Raw genomic sequence first — 27405 nt, forward strand, 5'->3', positions numbered from 1 at the left:
TCTCTCTCTCTAATAAATATACAAAATCTTTTTCTAAATGAAAGACACAATCTAGGCTGTCTATCTCCTTTCCTCATGCAGAAGGAGGATGTTTCAGGAAGGGGGACCAAGGCCTTAAAATAACATAAAGAATTTTCTAGAACATCAAAATGTTCTACCCAGCAGGCTTCTTTTTTTACTGTAGTAAACTGTTAACTGGATAAGTGCTACTTCAGCTCTATAACAAAAGTAGTTCTGAAGCTAACCTACATGGCTGACAAAGGTTCGGAGAATGAAAAGTCGCAAACAACTGTACAAAGCTATATAGCTTATTCAAAGTCCCTTTAAAAGAACTAAAAGGGAAAAAGTACACTTGAAGCTATGGTGAGCTAGTGAAGTATTCATATGGCTGAACCTCTTTGCTTATAGAAAAATGAAAATGAGTATAAGTATTTTATTTACCTTCGTTTTTGCATTGACATTTGCACCCTGCTTCAGAAGAAAGTTGACCATTTTCACATTTCCATAGTGACAGGCCACAATTAAAGGAGTGTAACCAAGCTATAACAAATACATAAATAGATCAATAAATAAATGCATACATACTCTAGTGGTTAATACTCAAAGGGAGAGGGATTAGGTAGATTCTCAGTAATGGTGGGAAGGGTAAAAAGTCTATTCCATTGTATAAATATTACTGATGTAAATATTGTATAAATATTTACACTTCCTGTGGATACAAATATGGAGAGAAGCAGATCCTGAGCATAAGGAACTTAACACCAGCAAAGGAAATCAGACACGTGTGTGACTTCATCTGACAAAGAGCTAAAAGAGAGACACGAATAATTGCATCTGAAAATAGAGAAGAAAAACTGAGTCTGATGGGAGGTTGTGGAGGAAATGCACAAAAGTATAGCTTAAAGTGGGCTTGAAAATTTTAATGGCATAGAGAAGGAAAAGCCATTTTCAAGACCAAGGGCTGGAGGCAAGCAAATACAGGAGGAAAAGAGCAAGTCATCCAGATTGCCAGAGCAATAAGGGAGAGAGGCTGACTTAAGCCAGCAAAATTAGAATCTTTTTATAAAGGGTCCTGATATCATGATCTCCACTTGGACTTGATTCCAGCAAAAATGGAGAGCCATTATAGATTTGTGAGTAAATTCACATAATTCAGAACGGACTTTTGAGGAAGGATGCTTGAACTGGGGGAAATCTGAGTGGGGGCTACTGGGAGTCATCCAAGTCAGAACCCACCACAATATGGAAAGCGATTCACTTTACCTTCGTGTGAGCATCCTGGTCAGCCCCATGCTTAGTAAGAATTTCAGCAACATTCACTTTGTCTTCCTGGGCTGCAAGGTGTAAAGACGTGAGTCCACTCTATAGAGAGAATGGAAGCAAATGGGTACACTTGAAGAAGAAAGTATGTTTCATCATCTATGATATCGTGTCTTAAAAAAAATCCTGGAAAATTCATAGCCTCTCCCTAGAACCTGCAACTTTTGATCTCTAAAACAAACCCTCCAAGTTAATATGACTTTCTGAGACATATTCTCTAAGTTAGTCAATACTTTCAACAAATTACATTTTCTTTATTTAGGTGCTTCTATTATGATGTGACACTTTAAAATAACTCAGCTAATAAACTTCCAAACAACATTCATTTCAAATCCATCTGTGCCTCCTGCTGAATCTATTTATTCCCTTAAATAATTAATCAACCAGCTACTGCTTCTACTTTTTAATCATAGAGGATTGATGGATTCTATATTTTCATCAATAAAATATCATATCAAGGTAAAAAAATGTAGAGAGTTATAGGAAATGAGTTCAGAACAGTTTTCTCCAGTACTCAATAGTATACTATTTCGGAGGTTCCTCTAACTGCTAAATAAAAAGTAACCCCATCATTTATAGATAGCACCATAAACTGGCCAGTTTTATGTATAATGTTTGGCATTTATACATCCAGTAAATATCCTGATTAATTTTATATGCAATTCAAATACAGTTAAGAACTAATACAAGATGGAAGCATGGAGGAAGGAGAGGGAAAGAGTGTTTTCTCCAGTCAGTGCCACAATCTAGCAGCCTCACTACGTGTGCACTTAACTTCCAGCACACAAAACTGAAATTGAGAGAGAATCTTTAAAACCTAAATCATTTGTGTTTTTAACAGGTGTTTTCTGAGTACCTTTCATATGCCAGGAAATATTCTACATATTTGAATATATCAGTGAACAAATGTTTCTGCCCTATATCCTAGCTAACAGTATATTCATACCCTATTTTCTCTTCCTCTGCTACTGCTCAAATACCTAGTATATTCATTATTCCTGCCGCTGGACACTGAGTTAGCTCACTTATGCTCTGAGCTGGCAACTCTCCCTTCCCCTGCTCTCCCAATTCATGTCTAATTAGATTCTCCCAGACCCCCTGACTGTGGCTTCGCAGATCTGCCTTTCCACAGTCAGCCAGGTTCTTCAAAATCCATGATCTCTAGCCAGGATGTACTCCTAGAAATGGACAAGTCCTCTGATCTTTAAAAAACATAAGTGAGGGGCGCCTGGGTGGCTCAGTGGGTTAAGCCGCTGCCTTCGGCTCAGGTCATGATCTCAGGGTCCTGGGATCGAGCCCCGCATTGGGCTCTGTGCTCAGCAGGGAGCCTGCTTCCTCCTCTCTCTCTACCTGCCTCTCTGCCTGCTTGTGATCTCTCTCTGTCAAATAAATAAATAAAATCTTTAAAAAAAAAACAAAACATAAGTGATATGTACAGAGGGAAAAACATTCTCCAACTTGAGAGAAGGCTGTGTTTGTTTGTTTGTTTGTTTGAGGGCTTGGGGCTTTTTAATTCTTACAGTTCCGGCTGAGCTCAGCTTTGAGTTTCATAAACCATCAGAATAAGATTGAAGATATGCCCTTCTATATTAAAATGTCCTCACTTCTAAACAAATACTATCTAGCCCTAAAGTATAAACAATATGAATATTGGGGCAAAACAGAAGATTCTTCCTCGTTCTGATTTTCTCCATATGAAAATAGTAAACATTAAAATATTTCTCTTTATGGAGACAACTGGTCTTTTAAAAATGTTATTGAAGTGCTTATTAAAGGACATGATCATCAAATATCTCAAAGACATTTTTAATGGCATGTCAAATATATGTGCTGTTTTCTACAATATAAGATTACAGATTAACAGCCAATATGAAAATTCTCTACAATTTATGGTAAATTTCCATACCTAAAGCAAATTATGAACACTTTTCTAATCAAGAAAATAGAAGTTGTTGAAGGAGTTCTTTTCAAAAGAAGGAATTTATTTCCTAAGATGCACTAGAGGACTCTATAACTGGTTTTTATTATTACATCGTGATTTACTCTAGTGACAAATACATCACACCTCTTTTTAGGACAGCACCCCAAATCTAATATTGAAATCATTGTTATAAAGATAACATAATTACTTTGTGGTCCACAATTGAATATATTTCTTCACTGAGGAGTACATAAGTCAAAAATATTCATTAAATATTTGCTGATTGACTGCTAAAACCCTCTCAAAGGAAGTAGTATGTTTAGAAGAATACCATCAGGGAGGACATAGTTAAATGATTCCAGATATGAATATATATTAAAAATAGCACTTCTTAAAATGAATTAAAAACAGCACTACCAGAAGCATCGCATGATCAGTTTCATGAAATATCTAGAACTTCATTCTACTCAAAATCTTCCTTGATTTGTTTATGGATATCTGGTGTTTATTTTCAAATGAAGATTTGTTTTTAATGGACAATAAACATTGTCTGTCCCTTTCATATACTGATGCTAAGTGAAGTATTCTACAATTGGTCTCATAGTGAGAATATCCCCAATAGGGGAAATGTCTTCTGAATGGCGTGATTTCAATGCCCACAAGAAAAATCCATGCCCCAGACTTTCATAACAGCTGAGACACTGAATTTCACCACAAGGCTTCAGGATGTTCATTTCTGTTAAAATGCAGATATCTTTTGGGGAATAACTTTTTAATTAGCTCTCACTACGCTTTAAAAAAAAGGATCTGTGAGGACTTTTGATAGAGAACAAAGAAGTATATAATGGCAAGGGATTTACTGGAATATTTTTGAGTGATAAAGACACAGAATAGGACTCTAGAGGCATTCAAGACAACCTTTTTCATAACTATTTCTAAAGGAAATAATGCTATATAACCTATTGATAACATTATGAAGACCAATTTACAACTGAGTTTCCAAAAGCACTAATTAGCTCAACAGTGAAATGTAGAAAACACAGTACTGTGTATTTGTGGAAAACCCTAATAAACCTAAGTTTCACTAAACCCATACCTCGTGTTATAAAAAGTATTAAGAGATGAAAATGATGAGCTAACTTAAAAATATAGGCTTCAATTTTAGTTTCTCAGAAGCTGACTCCAGTGGAGTATATGTAAGTATAAGACAGATACACATTAAATAGATAGGTAGGTAGGCAGAGCTACAGATACATATGTAGAGAAAGACAGAGATGTATAGACAGACATATACTCGTAAAAAATCCAAATATTTCCATATTTGAATAATGTCTTTTCCCCTTATATTCCTGACTCTGACTCTATTATAGTTCAAATGCCTGCCCATAAAGACTGAAATGACTGAGGTTCTTTATTAAAAACACTGATTCTCTGGCCACCGCCACCATAACCACCCAAACTAAGCTAAAGTTGGCTCAGAAATCTTTATTTTACTGAGTTTCCTTCATGCTCCCTTCCCCTGCCCCCCAGGTGCCTCTGATGCTCAGCCCAGCTAGAGAATGCTTGGGTAGTGGCCACGGACCAACAGCTTAGAATCAGTTGTTTGGGCCAGAGACCAGATGAACTGTTACCTCTCTCTCTCTCTCTGTATCTCTCTCTCACTTTCCCTTCCTCTGTCTAAAATTTGGAATTAAGACCAGCAGGTACCATGGCAAATCTGGACTGACTGCTTAAACTACAGTGATATTAACTCTTGGGAGCTACAGGGTCACCTCTTTGGTCACACACACACAGAGAAACAGAGAAAGTAGATCTGCAGAGAGAGGTAAATGAAACTGACTTGCAAGGAAAAAGTCAAGATTCAAAAATGCCACCAGATAGGCTGAGTCTGCTTCTTGCTTCTGTGTGATTTTTTTTTCCTCATAAGCCTCAACTGTTACTGTCCTTGAATTCCATAAGTAATCTCTGTTTCCTTCTAATACATCCCTTCTTTTTGCTCCAAGTTGTCTTTGATTGGTTTCTGTTTATATTCATCTGAAAGATTCTTGGCTAAAATGAAAGGCAAAAACAGTACCTTGGTTGACATGTGGATATTGGCTCCCTTATCCAGAAGTAACGTGACCATATCCGTGTGCCCCTCCTGTGAGGCCAGGTGGAGTGGGGTTACTCCTTGTTTTGTTACAATGTTAGTCTCTGCTCCATAGTTCAGGAGTGTGGAAGCTATCTGCATCTGATTCTTCTTGGCAGCAATATGTAAAGGAGTATAGCCATTCTAGGGAAAAAAAAACCCCAAAACCACAAATATACATCATAAGCTTAACACCTGTCCTACTATATATCTCCAATGGAAATAAGAATCTCTAATCAATAGAAAAGTTAAAAAGTAAGTTTATAGTAAATCCAAATTCTTTCCCATTACAAGCTCCCATCCCACAACACCCAAATCTTTACAACCAATATCACAAGACACACATTCTACTGTAAGACATGTATAGACACAAAAGCCCCAAAGCTTAACATCTCCTTCTTACAATTTTGGTTCTTTCCTGCAGAGCAACAAAAGAACAAGCCAGGCTCCTGTCCTACATGACTGTCCTTCAAATTCCTGGAGCTGGTTTTCATATCTCCTTTTAGTCTTCTTTTCCAGGTTAAACTTCCCCAGTCCTTCAACTATTCCTGATAAAGCCCCATTGCTACTAGACCTCTCCATTAAGGATGACCTGTTCTAGACTGATTCTCATTTGTCAATAGTGCTCTCGAATTGTGTGACTAGGACTGAATGCTATACTTCAGATACAGCTTTAGTAGTATAGAATAAAATGGAATTCTTTCTGTGATCTTGTTATAACACTCCTGCTATTATGCGTCTGTGCATATTGTACTTTTTATTAATTTGATAGCTATTTAGTAAGTTGGGAGCATGTACCAGGCAGTGTTCTAGGTATGGGGATACCAAGGTGGGTAAGACACAATCCCTGTCTTTAAGTGGTTGCATTCTGGTGGAAAATTAAAGTAAGCAACAAAATTGGCTTATATTAATCCTATCAATCAATCCAATCAAAATCCTATCAATCAAAATCCTAGATCTTCCACTTGTCTCTATAGGCTCAAAAGTAGAAATATGAGGCTACTGGTTTTATGTGGCAGTTTGTGGAGAGGACCAGAGGAATTCATACTCGGCTTACAAGAGCCAAACTTTAAACCCTATACTTAGTTAAAACAAATAACAAGCAAATAGACCTCTAGAACAAATGTTAGTCTGGAAGCTATCTTGTTTCCTTTCCTTTCCTTTTTCAAGTCTGGTAGAATTTTTCATGAAAAACGTGTAATAGAAATTAAAAACAGTGGCCTTGCCACGAACTGTGATATAATGAAGGTAAAGTCGGCATAATGATCGATTGCTTCTTGTGAATCTATCATAAGAGGTAATTTTAGGTTATGTTATTTCCTGAAATCTAACTGCAAAGGATACCAAAAATTAAAAGGAGTTTTGAGAATTTAAATGTCTTTATACGCCATCATCAAATCTTGATCCTCAATGATCTAGTCTTATCTATCTACTCTGCCCCCATTCCTCCAAGCAAAAATAAGCATCTTTCAGTTCAGATAAATGATATTTCTCTTAAAGGTGCTAAGGAAATTTGGCAGCTCTCCTTGGAAGACTATTCATGGTCTGGTCATAGGTCCCAGATGCTCCAGATGTTCTAAAACACTACACTTGGACCATGGGCTCTATTAAAGAATATGTAAATTTTTGTGGACCCTGTAAGTTTAGCATTTGGGTTTTTGTTTTTGTTTTTGTTTTTTTTGTTTTTCTGCTACAGTGTGTTTTCATCAGTCCAAATGTCCCCCATTCCTACATGTGGGCTCTACCAAAGTTAGGTGAATTATCAGAGTAAATCTACCAAGGTTAGAAAGTCAGAGACTTACGTGGAGGAGGACAGGAGGTTTTATCAAAACAACATAAGAGATCATTAAAAAGTGTGTCCATTTTGGCAATATAAGAGACTGACTGCCCAGCAGATACTTGATCTATGAGATCTACAGCCCTCCTACTCCACACAGAGTACAAGTTTTTAGAACCAAATAAACAAAAAATCCAATGAAAACTAAGAAAAGCTTCTGGGCTCTGGTAGAAAGAAGCAAATAGGTTCTAGAGTCCAAGGGATTTTATCTGTGGCTGGGGCAGCAGTTGCAGTGAATAGAGAGTTGAAAGTGGAGATGGGGGTTGGGAGGGGCGCCTGATGGCTCAGTCGGTTAAGCATCTACCTTTGGCTCCGATCATGATCCTGGGGTTCTGGGATCTAGCCCCCATATTGGGCTCCCTGCTCAGTGGGGAGTCTGCTTCTCCTTCTCCTTCTGCACCTGCTCCCTGCTTGTGTGCTTGCTCTCTCTTGCTATCTATCTCAAATAACTAACTAAAATCTTTTTTTTAAAAAGTGGAGATGGGGGGCGCCTGGGTGGCTCAGTGCGTTGGGCCTCTGCCTTCGGCTCAGATCATGATCCCAGGGTCCTGGGATCGAGCCCCGCATCGGGCTCTCCACTCAGCGGGGAGCCTGCTTCCTTCTCTCTCTATGCCTGCTCTCTGCCTACTTGTGATCTCTGTCAAATAAATAAATAAAATCTTTAAAAAAAAAAAAAGTGGAGATGGGGGTGGGTTTACAACCAACTGAAAGCCTCTTGGAGTGGCCCCAGAACCGAAGGACTCATGCTCATCAACAGGCTGGGGCAGATGAGTGGAAGATACTAGAAGAGCCTCCTGAGCACCACTGTACTATGGACGCTGGAGGAGAGAATTGCTCTACCTGGTCTTGTGGACTCTATGTGTGTACATAAGAGTAAGGACCATACACTGTACAGGCTAGAGATCAGGGCTATATTTGTCTTTTTGGGAAAACCACACAGATTACTTTATAATTTAGGACTTCTCTCCCAAGTAGATTGAAAATCCCTTGTGGAAGGAGAACAAAGTTTTACTACAATCCTTTCTTTGTATGTAGTAAGAATTCAAATAAAGTGTTGTTGGGTATTGATGAAATCTTTCGTATTGATGCTGACAATGGCCAGCTTAGAGAGTTAATGAAAAAAGTACTGGCATGTTAAGGGAGTAGGTATTTTTATTCCATTGAAATAGTTGCCTGGTCTTCATTCTTTCACTTAAATTTATTGAGAATCCGTAATACTGTATGAGATAATTCAGGGATATGTAGATGAATATGACATGATTACTGTCCTCAAGTAGTTTATCACCTAGTAGGAAGAAAGACATCAAATAAATGATAACTGATGAGCCTACTGAGAGAAGGGTATAAAGGAATAAGAATGATATGCATAATTATAAATATTTGCACTCCTCTTTTGATAGTTTAAATATTTTATTGTTAGTGTATATCTGTACCAATAAAATATGCATGGATACGTATATGTATAAATGTATGTATGTAGATGTATATGTGGGTATAAGTTATGCATATTTATAATATTTTATATATACTTATATACAAAATACGTGGTATTATACAGAATATACTGTTTATATAGAATATCCCATTTTATTATATGTGTATATGTATAATTTAAATAGACATGTGAGTACATATATACATACTTATATAATCGAAGTAGAATAATTCTCTCTCCACTACTTTGGGACACAGTGAACCTAATGGTTAAGAATGCTGGTTCTAGGGGCACCTGGCTGAGTCAGTCAAAAGAACATGTAACTCTTGATCTCAGGGTTGTGAGTTCGAACCCCAACTTAAAAAAAAAAAGAGTAATGGTTCTAAAGTCAAACTGCTTGAGGTCATATCTTAGCTCTATCAGGTATCAGTCATATGAGTTTGGATAAACAAATTAACCTACTCAAATCTCTCTTCTTTATCCACAAAACAGAAATTATTATGATACCAATCTCACAGCATTATCATGAGATTAAGTGAGATATTGCATGCAAAGTGGTAGACAGAGTATTTGGCAAAGAAATGGTAGTTGTGCTGTTTTATTATGCTACCGAACACAGCATGAGTATTTTCCCAACACAGTACTTTTTCAGTAAACCCTGGTATGTTTTCAATATATGTTTGCTGAGTGAATTAATGAAAGATATAATAATTACTTTGTGTATTATATGAGATTCATGTATATTTTCAGCGTAACGAAGGGGCAACTCAAATGGTGAGAAATGCCCTGTCCATAAGTACAAGTCTTAGTCAGCACTGTCTCAGAAACTGGTGGTACAGAGACATCAAGAAGGAATTCCTAGCCTAGGAACTTAAAAGGATATATATTATAGTTAACATGGATGAAATGTTAGAGAAAAAGAAACAAAGATTCTTTCATATATCACAATGAAAAAAACTGCAGTCTAAAGGAATAAGCAAAAAAAAAAAAAAAGCTATGTTATAGCATAATATTCTGGTTATAGGGGAAAAGAGAAAACCTATACTGACTTTACTATGCTTCATTTCTCAAAATTCAAAACTTTAGTCTCTAAGACACTGAGTCTTGGCAATAAGAGTCATCTCTACTTGTTCATAGGCATATCCCCTTGATCTATGCTGACTTTTAAAAAAATCTTCAAAGGCTTTGTGGAAGTAATCAGTAGAAATTTTTAAAAAATAGTCAATACCAAAAGCTACTATCACTAGGAGTATTTGCAGTTATACAATACCGCGTGTTTAAAGAGCAATTCCCTGCAAGGACCTGGAAGGAGCTAGAGAGTATAACGCTAAGTGGAATCAGTCAGTCAGAGAAAGACAAATGCCCTACGACTTCACTCATATGTGGAATTTAAGAAATAAAACAAACGAGCAACAGAAAAGAGAGAGAGAGAGACAAAGAAACAAACTCTTAACTATAGAGAACAAGCTGATGGTAATGGAAGGGGTGGGAGGGTGGCGAGTGGGGGTGGGGGTAGGGTGGTTGAAAAAGGTATGGGGATTAGAAGGGCACTTTGTCATGACCAGCCATGGGTAATGTATGGAAGTGTTGAATCACTATATTGTATACCTGAAAAGAATATAAAACTGTACGTTAACTATATTGGAATTAAAAACAAAACAAAACAAAACCAAAAACAAAAAACAGTTCTCATGTGCAGTCAGATTACAGTTCCACCCTATCTCTGTAAATCCCTCTCTGCGGTCCTCACCTTGGCTGTGGCATGAGGGGAAGCACCCTTCTCCAGTAACAGCAGTGCCACCTTCTGGTTGTCATAATGAGCAGCAACATGGAGCGGGGTAAGGCCATTCTGTAAAGGGTGTGTTTAAATTCAGCATTAATAAATTAGCGTGAGCTGCCCTGAAGCTACCAAATGCATGGAAACTGGCACAGATGAAGTCCATGTTAATTAATTAATATGGTCAATAAAAAAATCAAATCAATACTAATGATTTTCATATTAGAAACTTAGCTAAAACTGAAAATGTTTGGTGGAGTGTAAGTTGGCACAGGTTAGCTGGATATCCCCCATAAAAAAAGTCTGAAATGCTATGCAAGAATTACTACATTAACATTGCAAGGATTCTTCTAAATTCAGAGATGTTCTGGGCCCTGTTGTGACAAGAACATACATCGGAGACACACATCTAAATGCCTTCTAAATTAGCGTGGATGTGGACAGGTCACAGACAGATACCCCCTCGTGTCTATTTGACATTGTTTCATCGGTTGCCTTCATTGTCCTTTCAGAAGAGTGAGAAAAGTATCTTGAAGTACAGATCTCCGAATCTTCCAATGTAAGTGTAACTGTCACGTACTAGTAAAATCCTTTACCTTCCCTGCAGAATCTGCGGCAGCTCTGCGTTGCAAGAGAAGTTTTGCCACATCCAGGCTTCCATACTTCGCTGCTACATGTAGGGGAGTAAAACCCTTCTGAAAATTCAAAGAACAAAAGTAAAATGTAATATTTAATTTTGTGACTCCTAACAAAATCCTTTTTTTTTTTAAATTTGTTAACATACTAAGCAAATTATGTTGAGTCTCTATTTGAGGAAAAAAATGCTAGAAGCATTAAATCTGTTAGCCATAAACAAGGACTAGAAGAAGGAAATTTAGCATGTGAGTGTTTGACTTGATAGATTGAACAAAACAAATTTTATTGTAAGGGCTTGCAAATTGAAATTTGCCTTTATATGTTTCAGATTTTAAGTTTTTTTTTTTTTTTTTTTTTTTGACAGACAGAGATCACAAGTAGGCAGAGAGGAAGCCAAGGAGAGGAGGAAGCAGGCTCCCCACTGAGCTGAGAGCCCCATGCAGGGCTCCAGGCGGGGCTCAATCCCAAGACCCTGGGATCATGACCTGAGCGAAGGCAGAGGCTTTAACCCACTGAGCCACCCAGGCGCCCCTATATGTTTCAGATTTTAAAGAGCCATTAGTGTCCCTAAAATGGCTCTGATTAGTGATTGGGGGTCAGGGTGGGGAAGGCTTATCTTTTTCCTGCCTCTAAAACTAATAGGATCGAGACAATAGCTGCTCTCTCCAATCCTTCGTTTCCTATCCTTTCTAATCATACCTGCGTTCCAAATTTCTTCCTTTAAATTTTAGGATATTTCAGCAGCCATGGTAAAAAAATATATAAAAATATATATTATTGTGATTCAGTTGATTTGCATTTTCTGCAGAAATAGCAAGATAAATGGTCGACAGACAAAAAGATGCTCACTGCTAAAAAGCACCTCCGGGGCGCCTGGGTGGCTTGGTGGGTTGAGCCTCTGCCTTCGGCCCAGGTCATGATCTCAGGGTCCTGGGATCCAGCCCCACATTGGCCTCTCACCTCAGCGGGGAGCCTGCTTCCCGCCCACTCCCTGCCCCCCACCTGCCTGTCTGTCTACTTGTGATCTCTCTCCCTCTGTCAAATAAATAAATAAATAATTTTTTAAAATAAATAATAAATAAAAAGCACCTCCTATCCTGTTATCCCCTTTCCCAGAAGGCCCACACTGTATAAAAGACCAATACACTCTACTTCTGGCAAAATGTTGAGCTGATTAATGTCAGACTTTTAAACACACCACAGTGGAAAGCTTTTTTAAAAGAATGCTCTGTTACCCATGTTTATGTGTACAGATTCAACGTCTTGTGTGCCTAACCTAATGTCCTTCTCTGTCATTAGCAGGGTGTTACAAAAGCAGCCAAGTCCCTGGACTCAGATCTCAAGGATGGCACGGTTCCTACACCATGATCTCAAACCCATCCTCTTGGCCAGACAGTCTAACCACATGCTCTTCTGGCACTAAAGTGAGTGTGGGAGAGTTCTAATGCTGACCGGGGCCTGTAAAACACACCAAGCAAATGTGCCTGCCGTAGGTGGCCTAAGGTATGGCTTATCCTTAGGACCACTGAAGCCCTCATCACAATATAGAATTTCTCCCAAGAAACAATATTGCCCTTTCACAGTGTCACCACATGAATTATGTTTAATTAAGATGTTGTTTTTCTTTTTGCCTTTTTTTGAACATTTGGTACTAATCAGTCCTTGGAGGAGAGCAATTCTTTTACTTTCTCCAACTGTGGGACAACTATAGGAAGTATTTCCTCCCCTTGCCTTAGTCCATTTCAGCCAACATTTATTGTTAATGTTCTCCCTCTGCTCAGTGTACACAATGACTGGGATGAAGTGGAATTCTTTGAGAAAAAAAAAAAACAAAACACATGACAAGGAAGAAAAAGAAGTGCCTGTCCTTAAAGTCCTGCCGGAATAGTGATCCAGCCCCTTTATAAATTTGGAACCTATTATTAGTCAAAACTACATAGAATCTTTACTGTAGAATCACAAAATAGGGGTTGGAAAGCATCTCTTGAGTCACACATCTTCCTTCTTCCCCTGTGTTAATCTCATCAGGATTTCATTTACCCTCTGATATTTAGAAACACTCAAATAGCTTTAATGATGATGAGTCAACTCTTCATCAGAACCCCAGTGAGTTCCACTGCTGAACTGCTCAGTTTAATAGTTCCTTCCATTTAACCACCACACTTTACTATTGCTTTAGATGTATTTTTAAATCCTAAAAATCTTTGCAAGGTACTATGCTTCACTCTCTATTCCTGTATTTTACATATCTGAATTTATTTGTCACCTTCATCTGATGAGACGATCACCCAGTCTCTCTTGGGTTGTTGTTATCACTATTTTGTTTGTTGCCTAGTTTCTGACTTTTTCTTTAAATGACTTTTAAAATCCTTTCAACTCTTCAGAGTTCAGCATTTGAACAATGGTCAATTTTTTTACAATAAAACATATTTTATAGCCACAAGCAACCAGATCAAGTCATAATGGCTAGTGGGCTGCTCCTATTTCTAGGAGGAGAGATGCCACAACAGTACTTGAGTTCATACTTCTCCCTTAGATGTAGTCCTTGTGCCTATTTGTTACGAGCAAATTGAAAATGTCTTTTAAATAGTATGAATCACTGTCGTATTTATGGGAATTATTTTGCCTCACAAACACTACACTTGTTGTGAGCTTTAAACTTGTCTCATTTTTATACTCTTCTGTACCTGTCCAATTTCTTCTGCTCTGATTAGCTGAGGGTGTTCATGTTTTATTCTAAGTTGCATCCAAATAGTGAATTTCAAATAGAATGTATCAAGTGGGGAAAAAAACATTATTCTGCCCTAGGATGAAACTTTGAATAAATAAAATTCAGGCTGGTGTGTACAGAGAATATACAACTGATAAAGTGCTTTTCCAGCCCAGCTCTATTAGACGCTGTTAATACCCAGGCAAGAATATAGCTGACAAATACTAGAGAGCAGAATGGGAATGACAGCTGATACCAGAGTTGGAAAAATGCAGAACCAAGTAAGGTGAACTTCTAGATAGTACTAAAACTCTTAGCAAATATAGTATTGCTAACTTAATGCAATTTCCTTCCTTACTAGTTCAATGTGTTTGGGAACCTTCTATTTTTTTTCTCTTTGGAATACATTATAGGATCACCTCGATGGCTCAGGGGGTTAGGCCTCTGCCTTCGGCTCAGGTCATGATCTTAGGGTCCTGGGATCAAGCCACACATAGGGCTCTCTGTCAGCAGGGAGCCTGCTTCCTCCTCTCCCTCTGCCTGCTTCTCTGCCTACTTGTGATCTGTTAAATAAATAAAATCTTAAAAAAAAAAAAGGAATACATTATAGATTTTCTAATGGAAAGAGAAGAGAAGTAGCCCTTGCTCTATGGAAATAATCTTAGTTAAAGCACTAGATACCTGTATTAGAAACAATAGTACTTAGAAGGATGGACTCTAGCACTCTTTGTTGAAGCTATGATATGGAATTTCACAAACCCCTTTGATAATTTAGAAAATGAATCTAAAATATTCAAATAGAAAGAAGTAAGCCAGAGGCCTAAAGAAGACCTACCCTTCTTGATACTGTATATAGTAGAACAGAGGAACCCTGACTCAGGATCCCCCTTAGTCCATGTTGTCAGGGAGCCATCCTCTTACCTTGGTAGCTAAGGAGTGGGCTGCTCCTGCTTCCAGGAGGACCGATGCCACATCTACCTGGCCTTCCCTGGCAGAGATGTGCAAGGGCGTGTACCCATTTGTCGTGGCTGCATCTGGATGAGCCATATGTTGTAGAAGCAGCTGGACAATTTCTGTCTTACCCAGGCGAGAGGCAATGTGCAAAGGTGTCTGTTCCTCCTACAACTCAAGTCAAGTAAAACATTAGTGCCCGAACAAGCCAGACTTCACCGAGAACATATTCCACTCAGATGTTTCCTGATGTCTTCTTGGGATCTCTAGGAACTGCTATCCAAAAGGAAATGATTACTACTCTGACCATGATTTATTTTACATTTGGTTATGGAGGTAACCTGTCTGGTCACAAAAATCTTTCTTAGATTTTTTTTTTAGTAGTATGAACTTCCATAAACTTGGTCATTATTTCCTGAGCACACCAACATGTTACTCAAATCATTAAAGCTTCAGCCCTCATTTACGCTTAAATATACACCAATTTGTGGTTCTGAATAAGAAAGAAATCTAGTCCAGAAGGACTAAGACCTAGATTCTCATCCAAAAGCTTTCACTAAGAGACAGTATTTATTCTGGGAACCATATAAAGAGAAAAAGAATGAGGAATTCTGGGAAAACTGTTCTTACTCCACTCAAACAAAGCCAAGGATAGAAATGCTGGTCATTTTCTTCAAGGAAAGACTGCAGATAAAGAAGATATTACAATCTGATTTTTTTTTAATGTTGTTCCAGGAAACAGTGCAGATGGTTCAGGGACTTGCATCCAGAACTTCAAGATGAAATGGAACTCCAACAAGAAGCAAATGGGGTTAAGTATTTGCCACGTGGCTTTTCATTTAGAAACACGGAGAGGACATAGCTGGTACAAGGAATAGGGAAGATATGTTGGAGGAGGCTCAAGAAATCACCTGACTCTAATGTGTAGTCAGGAAAATATTTTCATTTCAATGTTAAGAGAACTAAGCCAAACCATTCTTTTATGAAAAAAGAAAATTGAGCATAACCTTAGTGTTGAAAAAAAGGTATGTCTTTACAATGTGTTCAAGGGCATGTCATAATCAAAGCGAGGAAAGAAGAGCTGGGTCAGCTTCCTAAACTAAGAATGAATGGAAAAAAAGATATAATAGAGTGGAGGAGAGCTTTTAAATAAATGTTGTGTCTTAAAGTATAAGAAAAAAAAGTATTCAGAGGGAGCCACAGAAGGAGATGAAATAGCATTGTATGAATTTCAGGTTGTGAGAAGTAAATAATAAATAACAATAATAGAAGTGTTTTAGTAATAGAATTGGAATCTTTTTTGAAAATGCAATTTATAACCTTCCTTCATGTACCATGCATACTTGATCCTATTCTTACAGAAGACCAGAAATGAAGGCCAAAAATGTATTATTTGACCATTTTCTGCAAAACAGAGATTAAGAGGAATTAAAGTGGTTCTCCAGGATTGTTCAAGGTCACCAGGCTATTAAAACAAGACTTGAATTCAGGCATTGGATTCCAAAGACACTCATTGGCCTATACATCCTACAGAAATAGACACAGTAAGTTGGCCACTGAGAAAACTAACAGAATGGGGTGACTCTCAATAGGAAAGGAGACAGAAAGCACTTTAGAAGATACAACTGTTTTCTGAAACACAACAAAGAAGAAAATAGACAAATGGGGGAAATTAAATTACAAAGATAAATAGAGAACAAAACAACAATAAAAGAACCAAAGAACCTAATAGCTATCATGAACATCTCTTGCTTCTGGGTTTCCCTTCTTGCACCTCTGCCTAATACAATTTGATAGAGGTGGGTATTGCAAATGACATAATCTAAAAGGTTTTCTTGATGAGTGAGTTGGAGAGCTGGGACAATGAGGACACCTTCATCCAGAGCTGGCAGCAGCCAACTATTTGGTTAAATTATCAACTCTTGTCCCTTGATTCTCAGACCCCAGAGCATTTAGGCACTTGATCTTGTTTGGTTTTGTTTTTAATTTTTTAAACAAATAAACTGTCTTGTCTACTTTCTTCAACTTTTAGTATAGTCCTATCTGAGAATAAAAAAGGGAAGAACAAACAAGTTTGGTTAGAAAGTCTTTCCACTGGTAACTAAAGATATAAGACCTTTTAAGGTTTGAGTAATTAGTTCCCAGTTGAACTGCAAAAGTTGCATTTGCTGCTCCAAAGTAAAGTAAATGCAAGCCAAGGCAAAGAATTGGAAAAGTGCAGAAAATAATATTCATGGAAAGGACTTTAAAAAGGGAGGGTTAGCTTGATCCTCTAGGCTCTTCCATATGTAAGGATCAATAATTCCCTCAAAATAAAGTGTTATTGACTGTGATACAGCCTGGACCAGGAAGGGATGAGCTCTGCCTTACTCCCACAAGCTACAGTCTTCCAAAATTAGGAAGACCTGCTGAGCCCCAACTCCTTTACCAAAAGACAGAAATAGCAATAGCTTAGACAAAGTTGAAATATTTGATAAAATTTCTGCTATTCATTTCTAGCTAACAGGATTCTCAGGAACCAAATTGACTGGCAGCTAACTGAAGTAATAGAGTGAATTAAGTTTCAAGTGAGTTTAAGCCTCAGGGCCCTGTGATTGCTTAATCCCTAAAGCAAATGCCAGCCCTCCATATTGTGCCAACAGCACATGGGCTCCTCAAGTAAGAGAGGTCCCCAATGGGTGGACCCCAGTAGTTCTCTCAGTCATATCCATAGAGGATCCTGGACAAGGAAGTACCTTTGTGAGAGCAAGGTCTGGGGGCAAACACTGACTGACCAATGAACTTAACGCCACTGCAGTCCCTGTTCTCTTAGTCTGTCCAGCAAAATCGCCTTATGGTCTTGATTTAGAAGAGGATGCAGCTCGCACTTTTAAATGAGAGACATTGTTGTAGTAAATGATTTTTCTTTCATTATATGAAAAATGATTACACAACCATGAGATATTATTTCTAAACCTGATTAAGGAGAATACAGATTATTGAGAGATCTTGCCCTTGGAGTTGAGTGTAGTGACTGAGTATAACTGCTGACTATCTCCCCTTTGGGAGGGAGTGAATTATAGAGCAATGCAGTAGGTTAAGAGAAAGAGAGAGTTTCAGAAGTGCATGTATATGGGTATGCTTGCTGGGAAACCAGAAGGTAAAACAGAAGAGATAGAGTTTCATTTTTCTGTTCAATACCCCCTACACCCTTTTTCTGGGAAGAGCCCTCCCTCCTTTGGGGAAAGAGGGTACCCCCCACTACATGTGGCTCTGGAGGGGCTGCCAATCATCTCACTCCAATTATGAATGGACCACATGAATGGGCCTGGAGCCCAGGCTTGATACTATATACCCACCATAGTGTTCAGCGCAGGTGGTAAATGTGGTTAATTAGAATCCTGTTGTTTGTTTAGATAGGAGAAATAAGGGCTCTCTTTACAGCCCAAAACGAGATAATGATATCTGCAGAAAAAAGCTAGGAGAAAGATACAGAATCAAGGAGGAACCCTTTTCTTACACTTTCTAACCCCACGACCTCAGGAAAGGCAGCACAATTTTGGATTTTGGGACCCTAAGCCACCCTACAATACATGGTTGCTCTGTGCTAAGATAATTCGTATTAAAATGCTTCATGAAGTATACATCACTGTACAAATGTTAACTAAATCAAAGATTTCCAGGGAAATCTAAAGGTCTAAAAAATTAGAAACTCATGGTGAAAGTATAACTTAAAATAGAACATGTGAAAAGGAAAACCTTAGCTTCTTGCTGCACAGTATAATTCCAGGATGGGGAACATCGCCTGTGAGTTTTTAGAAATGCAGATTTGGGGCTTCACCCCAACCTACTGAGTTCATTCCATATTTTAACGAGATCCCCAGGTGATGTCATACACATAATGACCCTTTAGTAGCATGGCTCTACCACACTATGGTAGTTTCTCCCATCGGCAATCAGAACGATGCTATAAGGAAGAATTTTAGCTGCAACTTAGGATAGGTGGTAGAGCTGAAAAACAGAGGATCCTGACATTTAATATTTAAATAAGGAGGAATAAAAAGTTAAAAATGTTTATTTACATATGTAGACCATCAAAAGAAAAGTAAAATGATAGAATTGGGGGCGCCTAGGTGGCTCAGTCAGTCAAGTGTCCGATTCTTGATTTTGGCTCAGGTCATGATCTCAGGGTGGTGAGACTGAGCCCCATACGGACCCTGCTTAAGATTCTCTCTCTCCTTCTCCCTCTGTCCCTCCCCACTCACATGTACTCTCTCTTAAAACAAAAAATCAAAAACAAAAGACACACCAGAACAATAGAATTGATGGAATGTGTGTGTAAAAAAAATTTTTTTAAATGAATAAATGTTACAATATTTCAAAGTAAAGAGTCTGTAACCAGTAGTTTGGAGGAAGGGGTTTCAGATGGTATCTAGAAAAGCATAAGGCAATAACGGGTTAAATTGATAACAAAAAAAATTGACAAAGACACATGAAAATAAGCAAATTTCCATTAAAAATAAATTAAAATTTGAATATAGACAAATATGAAGCTGTTTTATTTTGAAAGGTAAAGAGGAAACCCTTTTATTATTAAATATGGATTACAAACATGTACCAGAAATATTATCACAATTTCTGATAAAATTAGTGAAGTTCGTGATACTCAGAATACATTGATTTTTTTTAGAGTTCATAAAATAGTGAAGTTCATGATACTCAGAGTACATTTTTTTTCCTTTTAATTAGCTGAATGTCAGGTAACCTCGAAGGAAATGAGAGTAGGCAGAGCACATAAGTTTTTTAGGGCAATAAAACTAGTCTGCATGATAAGGATGGATACATGTCATTATATATTTGTCCAAACCTGCAGAATGTGCAACACCAAGAGTAAACCCTAATATATACTATGGACGTTGGGGGATTATTATGTGACAATGTGTGTTCATCAATTATAACAATGTACCATTCTAGTGGGGAAAGCTGGTAATGCAGGAGCCTATGCACCTGTGGGATCAGAGCATATATGGGAGGTCTCTGTAACTTCCTCACAATTTGCTATGAACCTAAAACTGCTCTTAAAAATAGTCTTGGGGTCATGGAGAAACAATAAAAATGCCACAGCTTGGAAGAATATGGTTTGAACAACAAAGCTCTAAATAAATAACATAAAATACTGATGATAATTACCAAAGAACATAAATTACACTACTCACACATTGGATAAAAAGGCAGATAAAATCCGAAAGGACAAGATTAATGTCAAGGCTGCCCATGTTTCACTGGATTTTTCATGAAGGTCTGTGGAAAAATGCTATTAAAAAATTCATAAATTTGGGGCGCCTGGGTGGCTCAGTGGGTTAAGCCTCTGCCTTCGGCTCAGGTCATGATCTCATGGTCCTGGGATCAAGCCCCACATCGGGCTCTCTGCTCGGCTGGGAGCCTGCTTCCCCCTCTCTCTGCCTGTCCCTCTGCCTACTTGTGATCTCTCTCTCTCTCTCTCTGTCAAATAAATAATAAATAAAATCTTTAAAAAAAATAGTTTAAAAAAATCATAAATTCAGAGAATGTTAAGAAAGTCTGGAAAGGAGTTTCAAGGTGTCTAAGCCCAACCTCTATATTTTAATGATAAAGACCTAGAAACACAATGACTTGCCTGAAATGACAATGTATGGGACTCTAACCAGATGCTTTCATTCCAATACAATACCATTTCCAAAAGGGAATCATGATGGCACAATTCAAGTTGAAGTGAGTTCTAGCCCAGGTACATCAAATATTGAAGGAGAGAAAGACTTCAGATACTCTTTGAGAATCCCAAAGATGCTAGTGCAGAAGGTAATGGAATGATGTGGGAAGGAAATTGAAGATAGTATATTAATAAAAATTGCTAGTATATTCAGTGTAGAGGAAGAAGGTGAAAAAAGCAATTGGAAAGTGAATTAAAAAAAAAAAAAGGGAAGGAAAAATCAACCTGTAAAGGAATAAGAAGTCAGTTAGAAACAAGAGAATCTGACTAGTAATCTCCTAGTAATCTCTAGGGCCAGAATTCTTCTATTTTGGAATAGCGGAAGAGCAGAATGTCTTAACTACATAAAATCAGAGTAAGAAGAAAAGTAGAGCTCATTATAGAAAGGAAGAAACTAAACAGGTAAAGGTACATTAAAACTTTGAATGTAATTTGTTTTTAAGTAACTAGTAAGTAATGTCTGGAAATTCGATTGACCTTATAGTATGAAATCAATTTTAATACTCATAGTATCTCTATAGTATAGGTCATATTTTAAAAATTCATGTAAAGAAAGAATATATGTAAAAATATTTTCATAGGTTAAAAAATTACTAGGTTAGTCAATGCCACAATTTTTAGATACTAAATTATGTATTTTTTTCAAATGTTAATGTTTCTGAAATTGGGGTGCATTTTATTATGAATATTTACAATACTATTTCCTTTTCTGCCTGAAAAACTATTGAAATGATGCTTTCATTTACAATCAATGGCATTTCTAAATCAAGGAAATGGAGAATAGCATTCTCTCTTAAAGATGGAACTCATGCACACAATAAGAGGGAAGCCCGAGCACCGGCACCTACCCTGGCTCTGGCATCGACAAGGGCACCATTTCTCAGTAGGCATCGGACCACTTCAACCTGTCCTGCCCGGGCTGCCATGTGCAATGCAGTCTCCCCACGCTGCCAGGAAACAAAGATCATTAAGTCATAAGTAAACCCACTGCTTGTATGGTAAAGGATAAAAATGTGCCTTTTTGTGAGACTCAGCAATCGATCCAAAGGTTTAGGAAATCTATGAAAAGGCATAATTATTTCATAATTATTTAGTCTGGAAAAATACAGTTTTGTATCTTCTCCATCTTCATAAGGATAAAACAAATGTTTATTTCATTTTTTTTCAGTCCGTGACAAACGAGGAACTTACCCAGACATCCAGTATACCCTGAAGTTTAACTTCATAGTCAATCTGGCATAACTTAAACTGCTTCAGGTGATATGAAGTTGTCTTTTATCCTTCAAACCTAAAATCTGTCATCGTCATATTTGACTACGTGATTACAACTTGATCCCATTTTAAGCAGAAACTCCTTAAAGACCATGTCAACACAGTGCAAAAAAAAATCACGTCATTTGTACCATATGTAAGTCACTCCTATTCAGAATTCAAAATTTACTTCTGAAATAAACTATTCCACGTTGGATTTATCTTTGTGTTATAAGGCTACACAATGACTGCTTACAGAAGGAATTTGATTTGCCCAGGATGTCCCTCTATTATTAATGAGCATATTCAATTATAGACAGTTATTTGAGAGAACTACCAAGAGATGAGTAAAGCATCTGTTAACACTGTCATTTGTTGAGGTGGGCAGCACTGGGCATCAGGTCATTCCTCAAATATCTTCGTGCCCCAACAAGATACGGCACACTGACCAGGAAATGGCAGCTTAAGCTGTAGCATGGAGGATGATGATTAGATGAAAGAAATTTTGTCATTGAGAAGCCTGTTAATTACTGCCTATAAGAGAGAAGGTTTTTGTTTTTGTTTTAATCAACATATTTAAAAACCCCATGTAGTTCTGAAGAAGCCAGGGGTTCATTCTTCCAAACAATTTTATGGTTATAAAAAAAAACAAGACATTGGAACAGAAATGATTACTTCTAGTCACCACAACCATTCTAGAAAATAAAGCCGATTTCAACCAAGTAAACCATTCCAAATAAGCCAAATTGATCTTGAAGTTGTTTGTGGTAATTGGATACTTTTGACTAATTCCAGTAAATAGATTCTTCTGATTCCTTGCACAACTTGAGTTTGGTACATAGCTCACAGTTCATTTTTTTCCTGGTATCTGAGACCCATTCCTTATGAAGTTGTGAAAAATTCATTTCAAATGATTTGATTTTGAAAGCATCAAACTGGATGTCTACTCTAATATTTTTTCTTTTTTGTTGATAATTCATTTATCCTCTAATGGCCTTGTATAATGGTGACATGTTTTGACTTTTGGAAAGTAAATGTATCTGGAGTGTGTTGGTTTATAAAATCACATTATTGGAATAGCAATATTTGTCTTCAAACTTTGGGTATATGGCAAGATTTTTTCCTCTTTGGACAACCATGATTTCTAACTTGTTTTCTATATCACTTAAAATCTGTCTCTAAACAGATGAAGGTAAGGTCTAACTACTCAACAACAAAACGCCCTCACATTCTTACTTTAAGTCTTATAAAAGTATAGCAATTTTATTAAATTTTACTAGAAATAAAGACAAAAATAAATTTCTTTATAAGAAGTTAAGTCAAAGAGGCATCATGAGTTAATGAGAGATTCATATGTTTAGTTTACAAGCCAAACTTTATCAATAAGTGGTTTCAGAGTGTAAAATGTTTATAATACTTCCAATATTAGTTTTTATATTTCCAATATCCTTATTATATACTTAGAATGAGTTATTCTTATGCTATTTATACATTTGAAATCAGTGAATTAGATATAAAACCTAAAGTGTTAAACATTATAGTCAAAGAAAAGTTATATATATATATATCTGTATATACATACATATACGTCTCTCTGATTAAAAGCAATGGTTCTGTTCAAAATTATTTAATGACTTTGGGGTAACTGATTTTCATTATAAGTTGTTCTTACCCTTTTATATTACCCTTTTTTATATATAACTATAAATAAAAAATGAAAGCTATATTATAATGATATAAGCTATATATAAAGGTTATTTTAGTAATTTCCATTTCTTGATTTTGGGCAACTCACCTTACTCAATACCCTTGTTTTCTTTATCTTAAGCTCATTCACTTTAATTATTGGGGGAAATTTTAAATATAATATGAAGTGTGAACTTAGCCATGAGTCCATCAATTTTTATAGGAGAAAACTTTGTAAGACCTCACATTGTACTCTAGACAGCCCTGAACGTGCTTAGTTTCCTACTCCCATGGTTGTCAATGAATACTTTGGATTATGGATGTATTACAACTGGTAGTTCAGCTTTCTAGGTTTTAAAGTGCATTTGTGAGCTTTTCAGAAGGGAGGATTTGCGATAATAATATCTGCGCCTGATTGAGTTACTGGTACATCTCACACTTGGAGTGAATTTTGAGACAAAAACAAGACTGGCAAGAGAATGGGTATGCTCACGTCCAAAGCAGGTACTCAGTTTCATGCCCCTCTTCTTGGTTGTTAAAACAGATTTTGCCAACAGCTACATGGACTTCCACTTTGGCTGCATCAGTTGGAAAGCATCAAAGCACAACAGACAGCATTGCATTCAAAAATGCAACATGATTTTCAGGCAACACACAAAGGCTCCAAGGGTGGGGTACTTTGGGGTCAGGAAATGACCAACTCTGACACAGCAAGCAGGCAGTAAGTGTTCACACAGTTTCTTAATCAACCTGCTATATCCTGCTAGCTATATCCTCATGTCCTGAGAATGTACAAGTTCACAGGCATCCCAGTGCTAGAGATATTAAATTCCTCTACATGTAGGGTTGCCAGATTTAGCAAACAAAAATACAGGATGACCAGTTAAATTTCAATTCCGGACAAACGATGAATAATTATTTAGCATAAATATGTCTCCACTATTGCACAGGACATACTTATACGAAAAAAATTTGTCATTTATCTGAAATTCAAATTTAATTGGGAGTCCTGTATTTTATCTGGCAACTCTATCTATCTACGTGGTATCTACTCCTTGAAGGACATATAATACAAAAAAAAAAAAAAAAAAAGAACAAACAAAAAACAACGGGGAAATATCTTGATCTTGAGAAGAGGATTATTTTAGCAAGTGCCTCTCAAGTATTGGAGGGGACTGAAGAGAAGAGAAAGAATGTTTAATAGACAAATGAGAAGATAAAACAAAATGAACTTTATAATGAGTGGTAGGCAGAAGATAAGTTTAATACAGCAATTACAAAATTTGGGACTCTTTATGAACCTAGAGGATATAAATATTTTTATTGTTTTAGTTGATATTTTATTTATTTTAATTTAAAAATCTACAGGTAGCCTATATTACTTTTTTTTTTTCCAGAGGGGGAGCATAGGAATATGGAGTAAATCCATGACCATCAATGATTTGGAATTGGCCAGTTAAGAGCCAAGTTAAGAGTGGCCACAGAATCCCACAACCATTTCATGTGGATTTTCTTAAAAGATTTTACAAAACTCTCTCCTCTAAAATATTAACCTAGAGGATTTCAATAAATTATCACATAGAATATACTAGTGTATGTTACTATTATAATATGATAACATAATTTAACACAATATCACCATTGCTCCTTGATCCTGAAGGCAATGAAATACGAATAAGGAAAATATAGTATTGTGAAAAAGAATACAGAGTATTTTTCTTGAAAGTTACTAGTTCATACAGCTCTCAGTTTAAAAAAAAAAAAAGAGGTGGTCATCACTTCTGCACAGAAAAAGGATGATGTTGATTTCTTTTAAAGTTCTAAGTAGTGACTAGAAGTTCAACTCAAACTAGCATGTTTTGAAATTACTCTTATCCTTAATGGAGTAATTAAAGATTAGTGTATAATATTATTACTTTAGGATCCATAAGCTATAATTAGGGAAACAAACATAGACTGTATTTCAGTTATTTAATGATTTTATGCTCCAACTGAAAATTATATAAAGAGTGAGTATTAAATAATATTTAAACTAGATAAATTTATTTCACATGGATTTTGTCCATGTATCACAAACTTAAGCATAGAAATGGTGTGTAAAATGCAAAAAAATGAGAATGGGAGAAAGAATACAAATGAAAAGTGAAACTGAACATTCTGTTCCACACTCAAATGGAATGATATACCAAAATTTAACAACAATAGTCAATCAATTGCTTTTGAAAATATGACTAAGTATTAAGTACTGATGTTTATTTGGGGAGAGTTATTTCTATTGCATACTTTAAGAAAAATCTCAATATTCCAGTGGTCCCTGTCAGCTTCAAATCCATGACTACATCTTGTACAGATTAAGGAGAAAATTTGCATTAAATGATCAAAGTTTAAAGGGGCAGACTCCAAGAAAATGAAAGAAATAATAAGGAAGTTGGAAGTAAAAATCCTAATATAAATTAGGTAGAGGAATTCTGGGATATCCAGTAGTCATTGGCAGAATAAAAGTTGCCTGGAGACTAACATTCATTTCAAAAATACAGGAAAGAGCTTCAATGGTATCATTATTTCAGGTAAGAGAGGACTCCACTCTAGCCAACAAAATCAAATCAAAATGAAAAATCAAGGTTAGAAAATGAAAAATCCATGTAATTGAAGGAGGGAGAACTTGGTATCAAATAGAAATCCCTCCTATGGGTCTATCTCTGGTTAACCATTTCCTATGACTGACTGTGGTACTGACATGACGTGTTAATCAAAATTACCAGGAACACAATTCACTCAAGTAACTGGAACGAGTCCTGTGGATTTTATTCCAACCAATCCTTCATTTGAAACGTATCTCGTTTTCATAAATGTATCTCAGATGCATGTTTAATCCATCTGCACCAATGAGCTGAAACAGCTTCTGCAGCTCCCATTTTGTTTCCCTAACCCACTTCTTCTCAGCAAAGTTCTATTGTGTATTTCAGTAACCTGGGATCACGGAGGCCCTGCTCAAAGCTCAGCCGCTCTCCTTGACGACATACACACAAACATCCCTACACACAGCCATCCTCTCTCTTCCTCTCGCTCTCTCTCCCTGTGGTTATTCTGACCCAAGCCATACTCACAATGTTAGTGACATCTGGAGAGGCTCCGTTCTGCAGCAGAAGGAGGACAATGTTCAAGTGGCCCATGAAGGCAGCCACATGTATTGGTGTGAGGCCAGACTGCGAAACAAAGCAACAGCAGTTTTACTCCTCTGCACCGGTGGGGGCTCTGGGGACTTCGTCAGATAAATAAGACTTGAGTGAAGAGGACAGAGGATGGGTGACAGGAAGGGGAAGAAGGAGTAAGAGAAGGAATGTTTCGTGACAAGCTGAAACATTGTTCTACCTCTGTTATAGCTTGAATTGAAGCCCCATATTTCACCAGCAGTTCCATGACTTTGATGCGGTTTTTCTTGCAGGCAATGTGCAGTGGAGTAAAACCATTCTGTGCAAAAGACAATCAAGTTAGTTGAAAACATGCAGAAACGATCCTCACACAACTCCATGCTGGCACATGGCAGGCAGTAATGTTACATCGTCACATAATGTTCACCATTTCTTCTGAGCTGTGTAGGTGCTGGGATTTGCGAAGAGAAGTGGGTGTGTGTTCCTGTAGGCACTGAACTTGGCTGCTATGTGGTGGGCCTGTATGTAATTCTTTTTGTGTGCTCATCAAGAAAAACAGAAGTGAAGAAAACTACATGGGTCTGCTCTGCAAAGAAGGAAAACTAGAGGGGCAATGATACTTTAGAAGTTCTAAGGTGTTTTCAGGAATACTGATAGGTCGGATTATGAATGGCTTGAAGGTGCATGGAAGATAAGCATGTTATTTTTCTGATGAAAGGCCATTTCTTAAAGCTACAAATTGTTGGTCTGTTTTACTTCAACTATAGGCATGACTGTCTCTACAATAAATGTTTCAGCGATGCTACCATTTTCTTCTTGGAGGGGTTGTTGCAAATTAGCAGAAATCATTATTTGCATTAATAATTTTTCATA

The 27405-nt window shown here is 37.1% G+C and overlaps 1 protein-coding gene across 1 annotated transcript in view; it reads right to left on the minus strand.

Moving 5' to 3' along the window:
- Positions 1-27405, minus strand: part of LOC111152577 (ankyrin 2) — a 326153-nt gene that overhangs the window by 91711 nt on the left and 207037 nt on the right. Inside the window, exons 12-20 of the mRNA XM_022511070.1 lie at positions 26753-26851; positions 26488-26586; positions 21292-21390; positions 14686-14883; positions 11015-11113; positions 10392-10490; positions 5316-5513; positions 1264-1362; positions 442-540 (exon numbers count right to left, since the gene is read on the minus strand). Of these exons, the coding sequence (XP_022366778.1) occupies positions 442-540; positions 1264-1362; positions 5316-5513; positions 10392-10490; positions 11015-11113; positions 14686-14883; positions 21292-21390; positions 26488-26586; positions 26753-26851 (1089 nt within the window). The remainder of the gene's footprint in view (positions 1-441; positions 541-1263; positions 1363-5315; positions 5514-10391; positions 10491-11014; positions 11114-14685; positions 14884-21291; positions 21391-26487; positions 26587-26752; positions 26852-27405) is intronic.

The sequence above is a fragment of the Enhydra lutris genome, unplaced genomic scaffold (assembly GCF_002288905.1).
Source record: "Enhydra lutris kenyoni isolate GAN:26980312 unplaced genomic scaffold, ASM228890v2 scaffoldscaffold3, whole genome shotgun sequence".
NCBI lineage: Eukaryota > Metazoa > Chordata > Mammalia > Carnivora > Mustelidae > Enhydra > Enhydra lutris.